We start from the raw sequence: 14,478 nt of genomic DNA on the forward strand, positions 1-14,478 counted from the left end.
TTATCCCCAGTTTACAGAGTTAATCATTATATTGTATGCATTTTCAAAGCCCACGAGAATATTGAAGTTAACTGGCTTCAGACCACATATATTGACTAATAAGCTACTTCTATACAAGACAGTGAAATGTTTGGGAATCAATGATTAATCAAAGAAAGCCCGATTGAAACAGCTATTTTAATCTCTAACAATGAATCTAACAGACTCATACAAACAAGGGCAAGTCTCGTCGATTTTCCTCATGTTGAGGCAATCCACTCCCAGTCATCCCACCCTTCAGCAAAGCCTGCAAGCCCCATAGGGAGACATAGAAAAAAAAGATATAATATATGTATGTGGGGGAAGATGATGAAACGGACTCTGCTGTTGTTGTGCTTTAGGAATACTTTCTAACGGTTAACAAAAACCTAAGAATGAATTGACTGTCAGATGAGAATCTTTTAAAATGTCACTTTTGTGAAGTATGTACAAAAACATACAAAGACAGAACAAACAAGAAACTTAAATGCATATGCTTATAGGACTGAACTGTTTTAGCAGCTTGAATACAGCCTATAACGAAAGAAGTGCTCAGTTTTTTTTTTTTTTGGCACAAACTCTGCTTGAATGCTGTGTGTTCGTGGCTACATGGCCTAAAATGGTTAAACCTTGCTTCAGGATCATACACAGATATTTCCCAAATCATCAATTTCTTCTAGTCCAATAGTCCAACATTTGACACTGACTGAAGAAACAAGCATCAGTTTAATATTTTTTTTTTTTTTGGATCCTTATTCTCTCCAACGTGTTGTACATTTAGAGCATTGTTAGGTGTTGTCAGCATTTGCTTGGGATACTGAGTGAACAAAAACAAAAAAAAGTGACTTGATAACAAAGAGCATATTGATGCAAACTGGACAAAAAAAATCTAAGTTTGAAAATAAATATTTTTCCTCTCCATTAAAAAAAAAAAAAAGAGCAAATGGAACAACATCTGTGTGTCTTCTTTGTCTCTCATGCCCAACTCTCTCAGAGGCACTGAGAAATATGGACAATATTCTCTTTTCAATGGGCATGCAGTCCACAGGATCACAAGACCCCTGACAAAAATCCTGTGGAGCAGTATCCATTCACTTGTCGGTCGCTGGGTTGAAGATGATAATGGTTAACATCCATTGGAGCAAAAGATTTAGAGACCGATCACCTCAGCCTGACTGGACCATCTGCATCTCTTTTTTCTTTGTCACATTTTCTTTCTTTAAGCCACATAGTTGTACTGGTTGGAGTTCTCCTTGTCACGTTCCATATAGTCCCTGTCAATAAGAGACTCTATCCTCTTCTTCAAGTCAGCAGGCTGAAAGGGCAGGGCACAGAGAGGAGGAAGAGGTCAACACATGAGGCACATGCCAGAACTTCCAGTTATTTTTGTACTTTGAAGTGTGAGGTAATCAAAGTGAAAAGCTGACTCATGTAAGCCATGACACTTCCCCAGAGTAACTTGCTTTACAAATGTCATTCTTTTACAAGCCAGCTTAGATCTGATCCTTGTTTTAATTTGATTTGATTGTTTTAATTAATTTGTAATTAATTCTCTGACAGATCTATCAGCTAATGGGGGTGGGGACTTGTTAGTAGGGAGCATCCTTCTACAAAAGGATCATCACAAAAAAAAATCAGTACCTCATCACTATTTCAGGTGTATTTCACTGAAGTGACACTCTAGACTGTGTTTTGTTATTAAACAACTAGTTATTAGATTAAAATGACAGAAAAGGTTAAATATATTGTGCGATATTTGCTTACTGCAGATACTGATGTATTTTAAAACAAAAAGTAACAAGAAACAGCAGTTCAAAATATGTCTAAACACACTTAGAAATAGTGTGAGAAATAGTGTGGCCAGTTCAAAATTTGTCCACCTGAGACAATGAAAACATTTTAACTGTACAAAATCCCAATGTCGTACATCAAGTAGTATAGCAGTAGTAGTACATGTGGTCACAATTCTTAAAATATATTTAAAAAAGAAAGAAAGAAATTTGCTTTGCCTCTATTATGTGTTTATGTAAAGAAGAATAAAAGAATATCAGCAGATTAAATCACTATTTTTGAGTTTCAAAAATCCAGTAGCTGTTGGGCTGTAATCCTAAAATATTTACATCATATAAAAGTTCACAGAATAAGTCATTTACAGAAAATGGATGGATGATAAAAACAGATTTTCAGGTTGAAACCGGTTCATAGAATTTTTAAATAGTCATGTTTTACATTTAGGTCAATGAAATATTTTTCATAAATAAAGCAATTCTGTGGTATGTTTGAGTGTTGTTCACCTTGACAGGGAACTTGAGCTGGTTGTACACCTCAGACATCAAGAGATTATGGCTCAGAGTCTTCCTCATCTTCATGATCCGCACAATGGCAGCGTCAATCTGATACTGACGATCCTGAAAGACCCTTTCTGTGGTACTGGCTTGCTCCTCCACCTGGAAGAAAATAATTAGTTAAAATGACTCAGCAATACCTTGAAGGCTTTGAAGTGAGAAAACTACTACAAGATAATCTGTATACCGTTTCTTTCATCTGGATCTGGTTTATTTTGATCCTGAAGAGCTTGTGTTTGAAGTCGTCATTGCAAGAAAACTTGTCTCCATCCTCCACATCTTTGCTTTTTGGGATTTTGGTGAGGACACGTGCTTTTCCACAAGCGAGTGACTGAAGGGTCCGACGCAGTTCACTGTCCTCTGTAAGCCAACAGACACGTGGACAGTATTTTAGAACAGAGGTGCTGCATAATGAGCACTTGACAACCCTTATTTCTTCATCAAAGTGCTGCCAACCAAACTTTGATGTGATCATACAGACCTATTCCTGTTGCCAGTTTGATCTCCTCCAGGGTGAACTCCTCGCCTTCGTTAAACATCAGTAGCACAAGTGTTTGAAAAAGTGACACCTGCAGCTCCTTCTTGCCCTTTGGTAAGAAAAATCAAAGAGAACAATTATAATCAAGCTTAATTCACTGAGTGAGCAAAACACACTGGAGCATTCGGAGAAATTAGCTACAGTCATACCTCTTTAAATTCAGCTTTTAAGACACAATGACCGAGTGTTGACTGCCACTGCAGCTTCCTGCCGCTGTGTTTTCCCAGGTAGAAGGTCTTAAAGATCTCTTGCAGTCGCACCATCTGGACAAAGGCAACAGATTGCACTCATTGCATATTTATTGCATGGAAGGTTGTAAAACAACAGGATGTTCCAAAAATTAAAATATTTGCTCTGCACTAACCTCAGGAGGAAGGTGCACTTCCATCGGGACGTAGGTTGGCCAGTAACCCATAGTGAGAATGTTCACTGTCAGCTCAATGTTGCCAGGAATATTTTGGCACTGCATATACTGCAAAAACACAAACCAGACACATGTGATATCCACTTGCCATCTCCTGCAAAAATTTAATTAATCCCTTTAGGTCATCAGGGATCTGCATTACTGAAGGCATTCTGTTATATTCTGCAATATGATCCACAAAGCCCAGACTGGAAAATAAAAGGTTTTAAGGCTAATTAGATTTTAAAACACTGCACAGCTCGAAAACCATGAGGGATTTTACGACTATGCAAATTTCACAGTGACATTCATTACGTCTTTTGTCACTATGAGGTTGTTACTAAGAGGTTTGCTAGTCAGTTGATATTAACCTTTTTCCTGCTTCTCCAATTTGAAAATTTGATGCTCTTCTTTTTATTTCCATCCCTTTCCTTTTTTGACAGCTGATCAGACAATTTTAGACACTAGAATCTGCGGCTTTATGACATTTTGCACTATTTTCTCAAATGTACATGGACTCAAGAACTAAAAATATTCATTAAGAAAATAATTGGCAGATTATTTGATAATTAAGGTTATCATTAATAGAAGGCCTGATTGCGAATATCTGAATGAGGAGAGCAGTCCATTGCCAGATGATGTTCTACTGCATTGTGGTAATGGTTGCACCAGCTCCACAGACTTTTGCTTTGGAGCCTGAGCCCTCTGTATCTGGATCCCAAAACATGTCATAACTGAAATGCAAGAGGGTGCTGTGCCAATGTCCATCTAAAAACAGCTTGTTCTACATAATCTTCCTGTCATAAGACACAACTCGTGGATATTCTTGCAGCTGAAGCCATTATCGTAGTTCTCACCTGTTTGAACTGCACCATGATGTCTTTCGAAAGCTCCATATCCTTGAACATCCCCTCCAGCTTGCTGGTGAATGCTGCTCCACATTCTGAGGAAAACACCAAGAAGATAACGAGTCAGTGTGCGTTCACAGTCAAGAGTCCCTTTCTGTCATTTATTTCACATGTTTTTGTGTGTCAACAAGTGACATGGATGGATTTAACTGACCATGTTTCAGCTTTGACAGCATTGATTTTTCAGCATCCACTGAGGCGCTTTTGCCAACCAGCAACCTCTTGGCCAGATCCTTCTTGTAAAAGGCCTCAAAAACATCTTTTCCTGCAACGACAATACATTATTCCACCAAGAGTGCAGGGCAAAAAAAAAAAAATCTTAAACTGAATAAAAGTGTACTAGGGATAATACCATAGATGAATCTGAAGATAATCATGATCTTATCCAGCATCTTCTCCAGTTCTTCATCTGTTGCCTCTTTGTTTCCTGCCCTTAGCTTTGAATCCACGTGTTTTGCTGGAAATAAAAGTATATTTTTAGTACATGATAATTTGTGATTACGATTACTTGCTCATGTAGTCACTTAAACCGTTATGAGGCACTGACCTATGAGCTCTGCCGGTTTGTTTGGCCGTTTGTTGATGAATGTTTCGAAAGCTTCCTTCATGGCGTTGACAAATTTCTCGTTCTTCATGAAGCAGATGTCAATGATGTGATCCACCTTGTCTTTGAAGTCCAGCAACTCTTGCACCATCGTTTTGTCTTTTTCTGGATTGATTACGATTGTGCTTCCAAAAGCCTAGACGTTGATTTTCAGGGCAAAGGAAAACAGTTACCATCAGAATATGCTAATTAACTTTAACACAGATTGCCTTCAGGCTTTTGCCACTGTTCACTCTGCCATACCTTTATGTACTCTATCCAGTGTTGCAGGAGCACCTGAACTCCACCTCGCACTCGACTGAAGAGCTGATAGAGAAGAGATAGATCCTGAATTCTGTTCTCGTCCAGCAGGTGAGTCAACCCTGAAAGTTTCCAACAACAGAAAGTAACAGGTCAGACAGGAAGGACAGTTGGATATGAAATGCTAAAACGTCTCATGTCTACATTTCTATAAATTATTAACTGCTGTGTACCTTTCTGCAGGGTAGCTGTGAGATGTTCACCCAGCAACTGCTTCTCCACAGTAGCGATGAGTGGTTTCCTGAGCAGGGGGAAAAAAAAAGAAGCCCAAATTGACAAAACAATCTTTGTGAGTGTTAAACGGCAAACTGAGTTCCCGAGTCTGACACTCACTGTGTGCTCTGGTCTAGATATGTGATGACCCTGTCAGCCTCCTCCTCCAGGCGTTTGTTGACATGATGGAGATACTCTGGCACCTATTAAAAAAAATGGGGGAGACAATCAGTGATATTAAATTTGGTTCCATATTGTGATCTCTACTTATTAAACACTTTAGATACAAGACACAGTAGATCTCAACAGTGTTCGACACCCAGAATATTTCCCCTTAACAGGAACATTTTTCAAAAATGTCTTATTACAAAATCAGTGAGTTTGGGGTTGACTACTGCTGTTTATTAGTGTCTAAGCTCCTTGAGAGAAACAAACAAAAAATTTACTGTGTGTGTTCACATGCCGGGTCAATAAAACTGATTCTGACAGAACACAAAGAAGCTGTAAATTCTAAAACGTGGATGCTTCACACACATCTTCAACGCAGCAGCACAGAAGATCGAACTAATGAACACAGTTTTGAGATGGACACCCAAAAAACACAATGCTCCCGACCTCAGCTGTCAAGATGAAGACGAAACTAATGTCGGGTGGATGAGTTCACGTGCTGTAGCTATCAAATATTAGTGTCAATATTTAATGAGACCTTTATTTTTACAGCTAAATCTTGACTGTGTGAAAGGTAAAGTCTATTCCTGTAGACTTGAACTTCTAAATGCAAAGTTGGCTTTTTAGAAATCCCTTAAGCCACAGTATCTTAACAATTACACATACATTTTATAATGACGTTTGCAAGCACTGCGCACAAATGCTTTGACACCCTGTAGGAAAACATCAAACTCTTTAATGAGCTGCCTCTTGGTCACCTAAAACTACCGATGGAGGAGGATATTTTAGTGCTTTTGCTTTTGCCTTCTATGCTGTACTTCCTGTTTGAACTGTTGTGCAGTTAATCGCTGTTTAGGTTAGAACATTAACACAAATCACTGTTTTCATCGTGAGGGGGGGCTAAAATCAAGACCTGATGTTTCAATTCATGTTTTGGATGCATGAAGATTTACTCAATAGAATTCCAGCACAGGACCTGGACATGCACAGTGTGATCAGAGTTCGTATTCAGTGAAATACAGCAACAACAAACAAAATGGATCCAGTGTATGAGGGTCACATAAATCACCTCTCTCTCCTGCATGAGCCTCTGTCCCTCTGCAGCGTATAGTCGATTAGTTTCCTCCAAAAAGCGTTGCTCAAAGGAGTCTTGGTAAATCTGTCAGGGAACGAGAGAACATAAGCCTCATTGAGGACACTGACAACTCATGGCACCCCTGTGTAAGTGATAATCTCAGACAACAAAGCCACACTTTGCTTGAAATACAGATGAACTGGCTTTTAAATTCAGATTTTCACCTGCTGACGCTCGTGTGGATTATTATTATAATAATAATGAAACGGTCAGTTACCTGCAGGTCAGAGAGCATGCTCAGCAGGCTCCTCAGTAGACTGCGGTCTATCGCCTCGCCGTTTCGCTCCCTCTCGATCAGCAGCAGAATCCCGTCGATGGTTTTGCTCTGGACTTTCAGATCACTGATGATGTAGAACCTGAACAGCTCTAGACCCATGTCCCTGTGGACCAGAGCAGCATGGTTCACCACCCACACAGAAATCAGCCTCACACTATTGGTGCACAGTTGACAACACTGACCACTCACCAGATTGATGGCAGCATTGAATTTTGTAAAACATAGGTGCGGTCCAGAAACAAAAATATACTCCTAATCATGATCTGTGAAACAATGACAAATATTCACAGTTAGAAATAAAAAAGCATTAATGACATGTTTTCACCATTTTTTAATAATAATAATATCCTTTGAGGTCTGAAAGAGGTTTGTGATGGTGAGAGGACAACCCTGATTTTGTATTGGGTTTGAAACATCAATTCTTCTAACAAGGCCTGTGTTACAAATTGGGGGTCAGGAATGAGAAAAGCATGCTTGTATAAACCTTCACAAATGTGGCCATCATCTGTGCTGGTCCCAAGCGACAGGCTGACAGCTCAAGCTACAATTACATCTTTCACACCGGCTGTGACCTTTGGGTTGAAAATACCATTTGTTTAGAGTTTTGATGTTTTTTGTGGTGTTTACAGATTGGAAGCTCTTGCATATGCATAAGATGGTGATATTTCCAAAACTGGCTATTTACCAGGCAGAGGGAGACTAATGACACAACCTACTCAGTTGCATTGCTGGAAGCGTGGGAGCAAACTTATTGGAAACATACAAGGAAGTAAAGCCCCACACACATCAAACTGACATTGCAGGACTAGTGACGACAAAGCCGACTCTCGCGTCGCCTCATGTCACCCATGTAGGGGTCGAGTTGCACTTGAACACACTGCAACTAGCGTGTATGCTCTCCGTCTGTGTGAAAGGAAACACCAGCAGGTGGTGGGGAAACCGACAGACTGGGAGTCAGACTGCAAATACACAAAATGTTTATCTAAAAAACTGGACTTGCTTGAAGTTCTTCATTTCAGAAGTGAAGGAGCATCTTGGATTAGAGATGAAACGTCTTCGAGTAGCTCCAGCGAGTCCAGTTACCTTTCGGATGGCATTTAGATACAGCACCACCAAGATGATTGAGAATCCTCACAGACGTACAAAATGTACAAGAGCAGTTTTTGCCTTTCACGCCACCGCTTCATTCAAGGTGGAAAAATGTTTGCGTATCAGAAGGATGGATGAAAAATGAGAAAGTCCCCCTCCCACCGCAATGACTTGTCTAGCTGAACGGCCAATCAGAATGATTTCTCTCACCAACGGGTCTTTTCTGCAGCCAATTCAACATGCTCAACTGGCTGAAAAGCTGCAGACAGTCGCCGACTAGTGTCAAAGGTGCGGGACACACCGCGAAAATCGAGGGCCACGGATGCTCACAGATGTCCGACCATCGGCCTGGAAGTCAGAATGACTCGGCCTCTGCTAATTAAAGTTTCATTTTCACTATGTCTCTCCCAAGCCTCCCAAAGTTATGTAAATAAAACATTAAATCAGTGGAACATGACGGCTTGATTATTAACAAATTGCATGAAAAGTGCGGTTAACAGATGTTAAAGGAACAGGACAACAAGCCTCATTACATTTATAAAACGTACCATTTGTCTGCAGTGATCCTGCCAGCACTTGTCAATTTTCTTTAGGAAGAGCACACTGTCCAGGGCATCCGTATGAACGATGTTAAGGCAAAAGTAGAGTTTAATTCAAGAGACTCAAGACTGCATGATCAACACAAGGCTACACAATACTATTGACAGGCAGGAATGACAGAAAGAAAATAAGAAAATAATAATAATAAAAAAAACTTCTTAAGGATATTCTCTGAATTGATCAATCTGTGCCTTGATGTGGTCTTCACACACAGCCCTCAGCTGTTTGTAAAGCTTGGCAGATATCTTATGGGAGCACAGGTTCTCCACAGCCTGAGGGGATGAAAGCAAAGCGTCAAAAAGGACTGCTTCTATAGCTTCCTCTGAGAGGTGCGCAGGCCTGAAAGGTTACCTGGTAGAGCTCCTCGAGATTGTATTTGATTGAAGTGCTGTTCTGTATGGCCTCGACCGCCTCCTTCAGCTTCTGCCATGTCTCCTGTATGTAGTTCTCAGGCAATTTGGGCTTATCTGTGTGCAGAACCAAACACAAACTGTTCTGGTCACGCTGTAAACTTTAGCAGGTCATAAATGGGAAACAGTGGACTTCACCGGACCATCATCCAGTGTCAACAGTGCTATGTTAAAACAACTGTGTCTGTCTCTAGTTAAAGTATAACAAGAAAAATTTTGGCCACTTCAACATAAAAATATGTTAATTCCTGTGAAGAATGACTAATCATGTAATGACATTCATGTATCTAGCTTCTGAACTACCTCACATCCCTTCTCTTAAAATTTACTAACTGCGGTTAACAATGCAATTTAACCTTAGATATTTCAGTTGTATGCAGGTACCTTTTAAACAGAATGATGCTTTCAAGTTTTACTGTCTGGTGTGTTTTTATTACTTCTATCTCCACTGATGAGGACATGTTGCTCTCAATTAAACAATCTGATTAAAACAAGGTTAAAAATGGCAGAAATCTCCATCACAAAATTATCCAGATTTTATCCACTATTGCAAAATTACACGTAAAATAATTAAAGTGATGTTAAAAGTGAGCTTCACTTTTACGCGTAACACTTAAAGCGTCAGTCATCTTTAAGGACTAATTTTGTTAGATTTTAATTATATTTTGAGGAATGACTATCGCTAGATGAAATCCTCAAAACACAACTTCACAAAACTGCGATAAATGCTATTAATTTATTACCATGCCTCAGTTTTTCTTTCGTGTCATTAACCGCTCCTCGTAGGATTTTTAGACTGTTAGTTGACTGTTTTAACAACATCAAATGAGTAATATGTGCCTCTGTTTAAACAACGGTTAATTTCTCAACATTTATTCCTAAGTTAACTAACAATCATCCCTATACTGATGCATCGTTGTTACCATGGTGATCAATCACAGAGATATATAATTTAGACATTTCCAACAGGATCTATAATATTTGACACATATCTCAATAGTATCAGTGAGATAGCTAAACAGGTAGAAATATCCATGGCTCACAAATGTAGATAGGTTTGCAATTTTTTTTATCCTTTTGCAGCCTGTAAGACCAAGAAAATACTTTTCCAAGCGAATCCTACTCTCATCTCATCTCATAAAACAATTTTACAACGTATTTTCCAGTGAGAACAATATAACAGAGCCTGGGAACTTGTGTATTGCTGTGAATGCATGTGTTGGAGCTTGAATCGCACCATCCACCCGAGTATCTGCTACCTTTGAAATTCTTGATGACTAGTTTCTTGGCAGCACCAGGTTTACTGTTGGAAAAGGTGCCGGAGCCTGCGGATTTCGTCAGTCCGTTTGCATGGTGTCCCACGCCACCGGACAGGAACACGGCTTTGCTTTTGTTATTAGAGCACGAAGCAGCAGCAGCAGCAGCCTCCTCTGCCATTTTCACATCCAGTCCAATGAAATCCACTGAATCCTCAAACCTCAACTTCTTCTGAATGTGCAGCGGAGTGGGAGAGCAGGAGGACGAGGAAGAAGAAGATGAGGAGGAGGAATTCAGGGTCTTGGGAGGCGAAGAAGAGATCGTGTCAGTAGTGTCTTCCCTCTCTGAGCCGTTTATTTTCCTCTTCTTCGGAGATGTGATGTTACCGCTGTCGTTTTTGACATCAGTAGCCGCTGCTCTAGCCTCCTGGGTTGGCGGTGGTGGGGGATTAGGGGAAGATAAACCTGTTGGAAACATGAAAAAACGGGAATACTAATTCTCAACAGCCAGTCTTCTGATCCGAAACTTCCAGGCTTGCCGGGTCGATGGGCTAACGTTAAGTGTCCGAGAGCTGTTTTCTATCTTTAACACTGGAAGGTTTTACTTAAGTCCCTTATTCAGTATAAAACACACAATAAATTGCTAACTACAGCTCCACTTCAATCCCAGCCTTGTCTCTTTCTTGTTATTGCTGGCAGAAGAAAAATGGTTGGCTATTGCTTCCTCTTTTTGCCTCGCTTGTCCGACCGCGTTGTACAGTCGTTTACTGAGTAGTCAAGTAAAGCGACTGTTAAAGAGAATTATTTACAGGAGAAATCTAGCTACCACAAAAATAGGCTCACATGGTAGTAAAACAGACGCTGGTTAACAACAAAATTTTCGCTCATAAAAGCTAGTCGGTGACCCCACCGGAAGTACTTTGTACAAAAGTACTTTTTGCACAAGCGTGTTTTTTTTTATATCAACTACAATGTTGTACCTGTTATGGCCACAAGATGGCGCCACGTCAACGCCAGGAACTTGGTGTTTTGGTGTCACAACAATATGGGAACAGATTGACTGAGGAAAGATTCAAAAGCATTGTGTCATCAAATATTTTGTCTGCTCCTTTCAATAAAAGGCTTCATAACGTTACTTTTTTTTTTATACAATCTATGCAATGTTCTGTTTTTTTCTGATACTGCTCCGTATTTTATATTCGACTTATTCCATAGCCACTAGATCCATATCTTTCATAATCACTGTTACTGCTTTTGGTTACTCTTAACTGTTTTCTGCTGCCTAAATTTCCTTCATTTATTTAACTGTTTATGTAAGATGAACAGCGGCCGTACCAGACTGTGTCGAAAAGTTAGCTAGATGACAGGAGAGGATCAGAGGAAGGAAGCCGCTATCATAATCGAACACGACCTGACCTGCCGTGTAACGTAAACAAGTGTCGTAAAATGACGCTATCCCTACACCACTGGCCCTCCACTGCGAAGCAGGCGTGGACTTGCTATAGCACTACTTGATAGATGAATTGTATTTTGTTATTTACTTGTATTTACCTTACCTGATCTAGCGCACCGACCCAGATAAACTTTGTCCCAACGGAAGAACGCGATAACAGCGACCAACGAGGATGTTTAAAAAGTACGTTGCTGGTTATTTCTATGTTGTCACGTTAGCTAACATCAACCACAGCTAGGTGGCTAACGTGAACTGAGTAGCAACCGCGACTTCCGAGCTTGTTGCAGGCTCAAGAGAACAGCAGACATCAGTTATGACATATTGTGGGATTCTCTGTTGTTATATGTAGGCCTGCGTACGATTTTAAATACAATGAAACTTTTCGGTGCTTTGTGATCTAAAGAAAATTCATTCATGTTTCTGACCACAGTCGCCTTAATTCACAAAACAAGTCGTGTCATCTTAAGATATGTCACACTAGCTAAGCATATTTCCAGTTTCCAGTCAAAAATACAATCTTACTGAAATGAAGAATTGCGATCCTGAAATATTTTCTTGTTCCTCTTTCTTGTCTACAATTTTGTCGAAACTGTTTCCCTTTTCATGGTGCTTGGAGATGAATTTGACAATTATATTTATTATGTTATATTATTATACATTTGAATGCCTTGGTAGATATTTGCATGTAATTTTTGGGACTGAAACAGAATTATTTTCACAGTATATCTGCACCCTGTATGTATCGGTTGATATTGTCTTAAAAAAATCCACGAGAGCTAAGCCAAAATTGTTCACTGTCCATATTTACCACAATGTGGAATCAGTGTGCTAAATTGCATACATGACTTATGGAATATGTCATGTATGTTTGAGACATACTTAGGCCTGCACTCTATTGAATAATGCACTTGGTACAATTAAAAATATAAAATAATAAAAAAAAATATATATAAATAAAATATCAAAAAATACTTTAACTTTATTGCGAAAAGAATGTTTTCAAGTACTTTAGAAAAAAAAAACAAACAAACAACATTTTCTGTTTCCTCTTTCAGATTTGATGAGAAGGAAAATGTGTCCAACTGTATCCAGCTGAAAACATCAGTGATCAAAGGCATCAAAAATCAGCTGGTGGATCAGTTTCCCGAAATCGAGTCATGGCTAAATCACATAATGCCAAAAAAGGACCCTGTCAAAATAGTGAGATGGTATGACTTATCATTTTTCTGATCAAGGTTCTCACATACAGCTGCTTCTCAGTATAGCGGATTGTCTTTCACAACGTAAATTCCTGTTACTGTGTTCTTCTCCCAGCCATGAACACATTGAAATCTTGACAGTGAACGGAGAGCTGCTCTTCTTCAGACAGAGAGAAGGACCATTCTACCCAACGCTCAGGCTGTTGCATAAATGTGAGGCCGTGTAATGTCAACTGGGTGATGCTCGTGTTTGAATTTTGTCATACTGACCAAGGGATTTGCTTTCTTTTCGTAGATCCTTTCATTCTTCCACATCAGCAAGTAGACAAAGGGGCCATTAAATTTGTTTTAAGTGGAGCCAACATCATGTGCCCCGGGCTGACTTCACCAGGAGCTAAACTCTACCCAGCTGATGTCGACACAGTAGTTGTATCCTTTCATAAAAGATGCTGCATGTGGAAGCTGTTTGATTTTCACACTGTAGAATATATTTGCGAAACTGTCCTTTGCTCTTAATATTTATTGACTCCACAATGAAAATGTTGCATTCCTTCCTCATATTTAAATCCCTTATGAGTTTGTCTTTAACAAGTGGATGCAGGCCATAATGGCAGAGGGGAAACAACATGCACTTAGTGTTGGTGTTATGAAGATGTCTGCAGAAAGCATGTAAGTTTTGTTTTAAGTTTTTTTATATTTGACGAAAGCAAAAATGTTTGTTTTGTTACTGGTCTCGTGGTGACTGACCATAATCTGTCTTTTGTAAACAGAGAAAAAGTCAACAAGGGAATTGGCATTGAGAACGTTCACTATCTGAATGACGGACTGTGGCACATGAAGACGTATAAATAACAATACCTGCAACACCCGTCCCGCCACCACCCACTGGACAGCACGGAGCTCTTAACAGTGAAACATGAGCTGCCAGTCAATCGTTTACACTCACGGACTCTGCTGTGTAACCTGCTGGAGGCTTTGAATCAATCGCCGTAATGCACAAATAAAGAAAGATCTTGCTTCAAACCTTAATCTCAGTTTGTATTTGCATTTGATCCAATTAAAGATGCCCACATTGTTGCATTGTCTGCAATATTAAAATTGAATCCAACGGTGGACATGAAAAACAATTTTACTGGTTACTTCAGGTAGACTTTTCCTGTCATGTGTACAGTTGGAGTAATGATGTGGACATCAATACAGGATGTGAGCTTATTTAAATAATGACTGGAGGTGTGGCAGGATGACAAATTTAGAATTGAAAGAGGAGCCATTCCGGTGAGTAAAACTTGGCTTTGTGCTTGTGAGTCAGTTAGACCTGTTATTCGGCCCCTCCTTGTGGAGGAGAAAACCTTGACATTATGCTTGTTGTCACTACACTACAGTGCTACTACCACAGCCCTGCAAAAACTAAGATCTTTCGTTCAAGAAGGCTCCAATGTTCAGTTTTTGTTGAAAACATTTAAAGGGGCGTCGATTTCAAATGGTCATCTCTGGTGCTGTTGAAGTGTGTTGCGTTACACCTATACAAGGTGTTTCTAGACTTAGACTTAGACTTTCTTTAT

General features: G+C 39.6%; 2 protein-coding genes across 2 annotated transcripts; one reads left to right on the forward strand and one right to left on the reverse strand.

Moving 5' to 3' along the window:
- Positions 1 to 725: 725 nt before the first annotated feature.
- cul4b (cullin 4B) lies at positions 726 to 11,201 on the reverse strand. The gene is made up of 20 exons (XM_046406896.1): positions 10,268 to 11,201; positions 8,950 to 9,065; positions 8,767 to 8,870; positions 8,547 to 8,616; positions 7,099 to 7,172; positions 6,850 to 7,012; positions 6,567 to 6,656; positions 5,450 to 5,532; positions 5,290 to 5,357; positions 5,060 to 5,178; positions 4,760 to 4,952; positions 4,565 to 4,669; positions 4,367 to 4,477; positions 4,162 to 4,247; positions 3,266 to 3,373; positions 3,051 to 3,164; positions 2,845 to 2,950; positions 2,551 to 2,723; positions 2,313 to 2,465; positions 726 to 1,333 (listed from the first exon to the last, which is right to left on the reverse strand). Exons 1-20 carry the CDS (start codon positions 10,740 to 10,742, stop codon positions 1,238 to 1,240), a joined length of 2,607 nt encoding a protein of 868 aa, XP_046262852.1. The 5' UTR covers positions 10,743 to 11,201; the 3' UTR covers positions 726 to 1,237.
- A 506-nt stretch (positions 11,202 to 11,707) lies between these two features.
- Positions 11,708 to 13,945, forward strand: mcts1 (MCTS1 re-initiation and release factor). The gene is made up of 6 exons (XM_046406904.1): positions 11,708 to 11,900; positions 12,773 to 12,925; positions 13,032 to 13,129; positions 13,212 to 13,345; positions 13,518 to 13,585; positions 13,687 to 13,945. The coding sequence occupies exons 1-6, from the start codon at positions 11,890 to 11,892 to the stop codon at positions 13,766 to 13,768; spliced, it is 546 nt and encodes a 181-aa protein (XP_046262860.1). The 5' UTR covers positions 11,708 to 11,889; the 3' UTR covers positions 13,769 to 13,945.
- Positions 13,946 to 14,478: the final 533 nt, after the last annotated feature.

Source organism: Scatophagus argus, chromosome 12, assembly GCF_020382885.2.
Source record: "Scatophagus argus isolate fScaArg1 chromosome 12, fScaArg1.pri, whole genome shotgun sequence".
NCBI classification, from domain to species: domain Eukaryota; kingdom Metazoa; phylum Chordata; class Actinopteri; family Scatophagidae; genus Scatophagus; species Scatophagus argus.

What these genes read in the sequence shown, in the direction of transcription:
- mcts1 (XM_046406904.1), top strand. An exon ending in GCTCAGGCTGTTGCATAAAT is followed by an intron (nt 13,130 to 13,211) that starts GTGAGGCCGTGT and finishes TTCTTTTCGTAG; the next exon opens with ATCCTTTCATTCTTCCACAT. An exon ending in CTGATGTCGACACAGTAGTT is followed by an intron (nt 13,346 to 13,517) that starts GTATCCTTTCAT and finishes AAGTGGATGCAG; the next exon opens with GCCATAATGGCAGAGGGGAA.
- cul4b (XM_046406896.1), bottom strand. Translation starts at nt 10,742, where the DNA reads ATGTTTCCAACAGGTTTATCTTCCCCTAATCCCCCACCACCGCCAACC. An exon ending in GCTGTCAAAGCTGAAACATG is followed by an intron (nt 4,248 to 4,366) that starts GTCAGTTAAATC and finishes TGTTTTCCTCAG; the next exon opens with AATGTGGAGCAGCATTCACC. An exon ending in AAGTGCACCTTCCTCCTGAG is followed by an intron (nt 3,165 to 3,265) that starts GTTAGTGCAGAG and finishes GCCTTTGTCCAG; the next exon opens with ATGGTGCGACTGCAAGAGAT.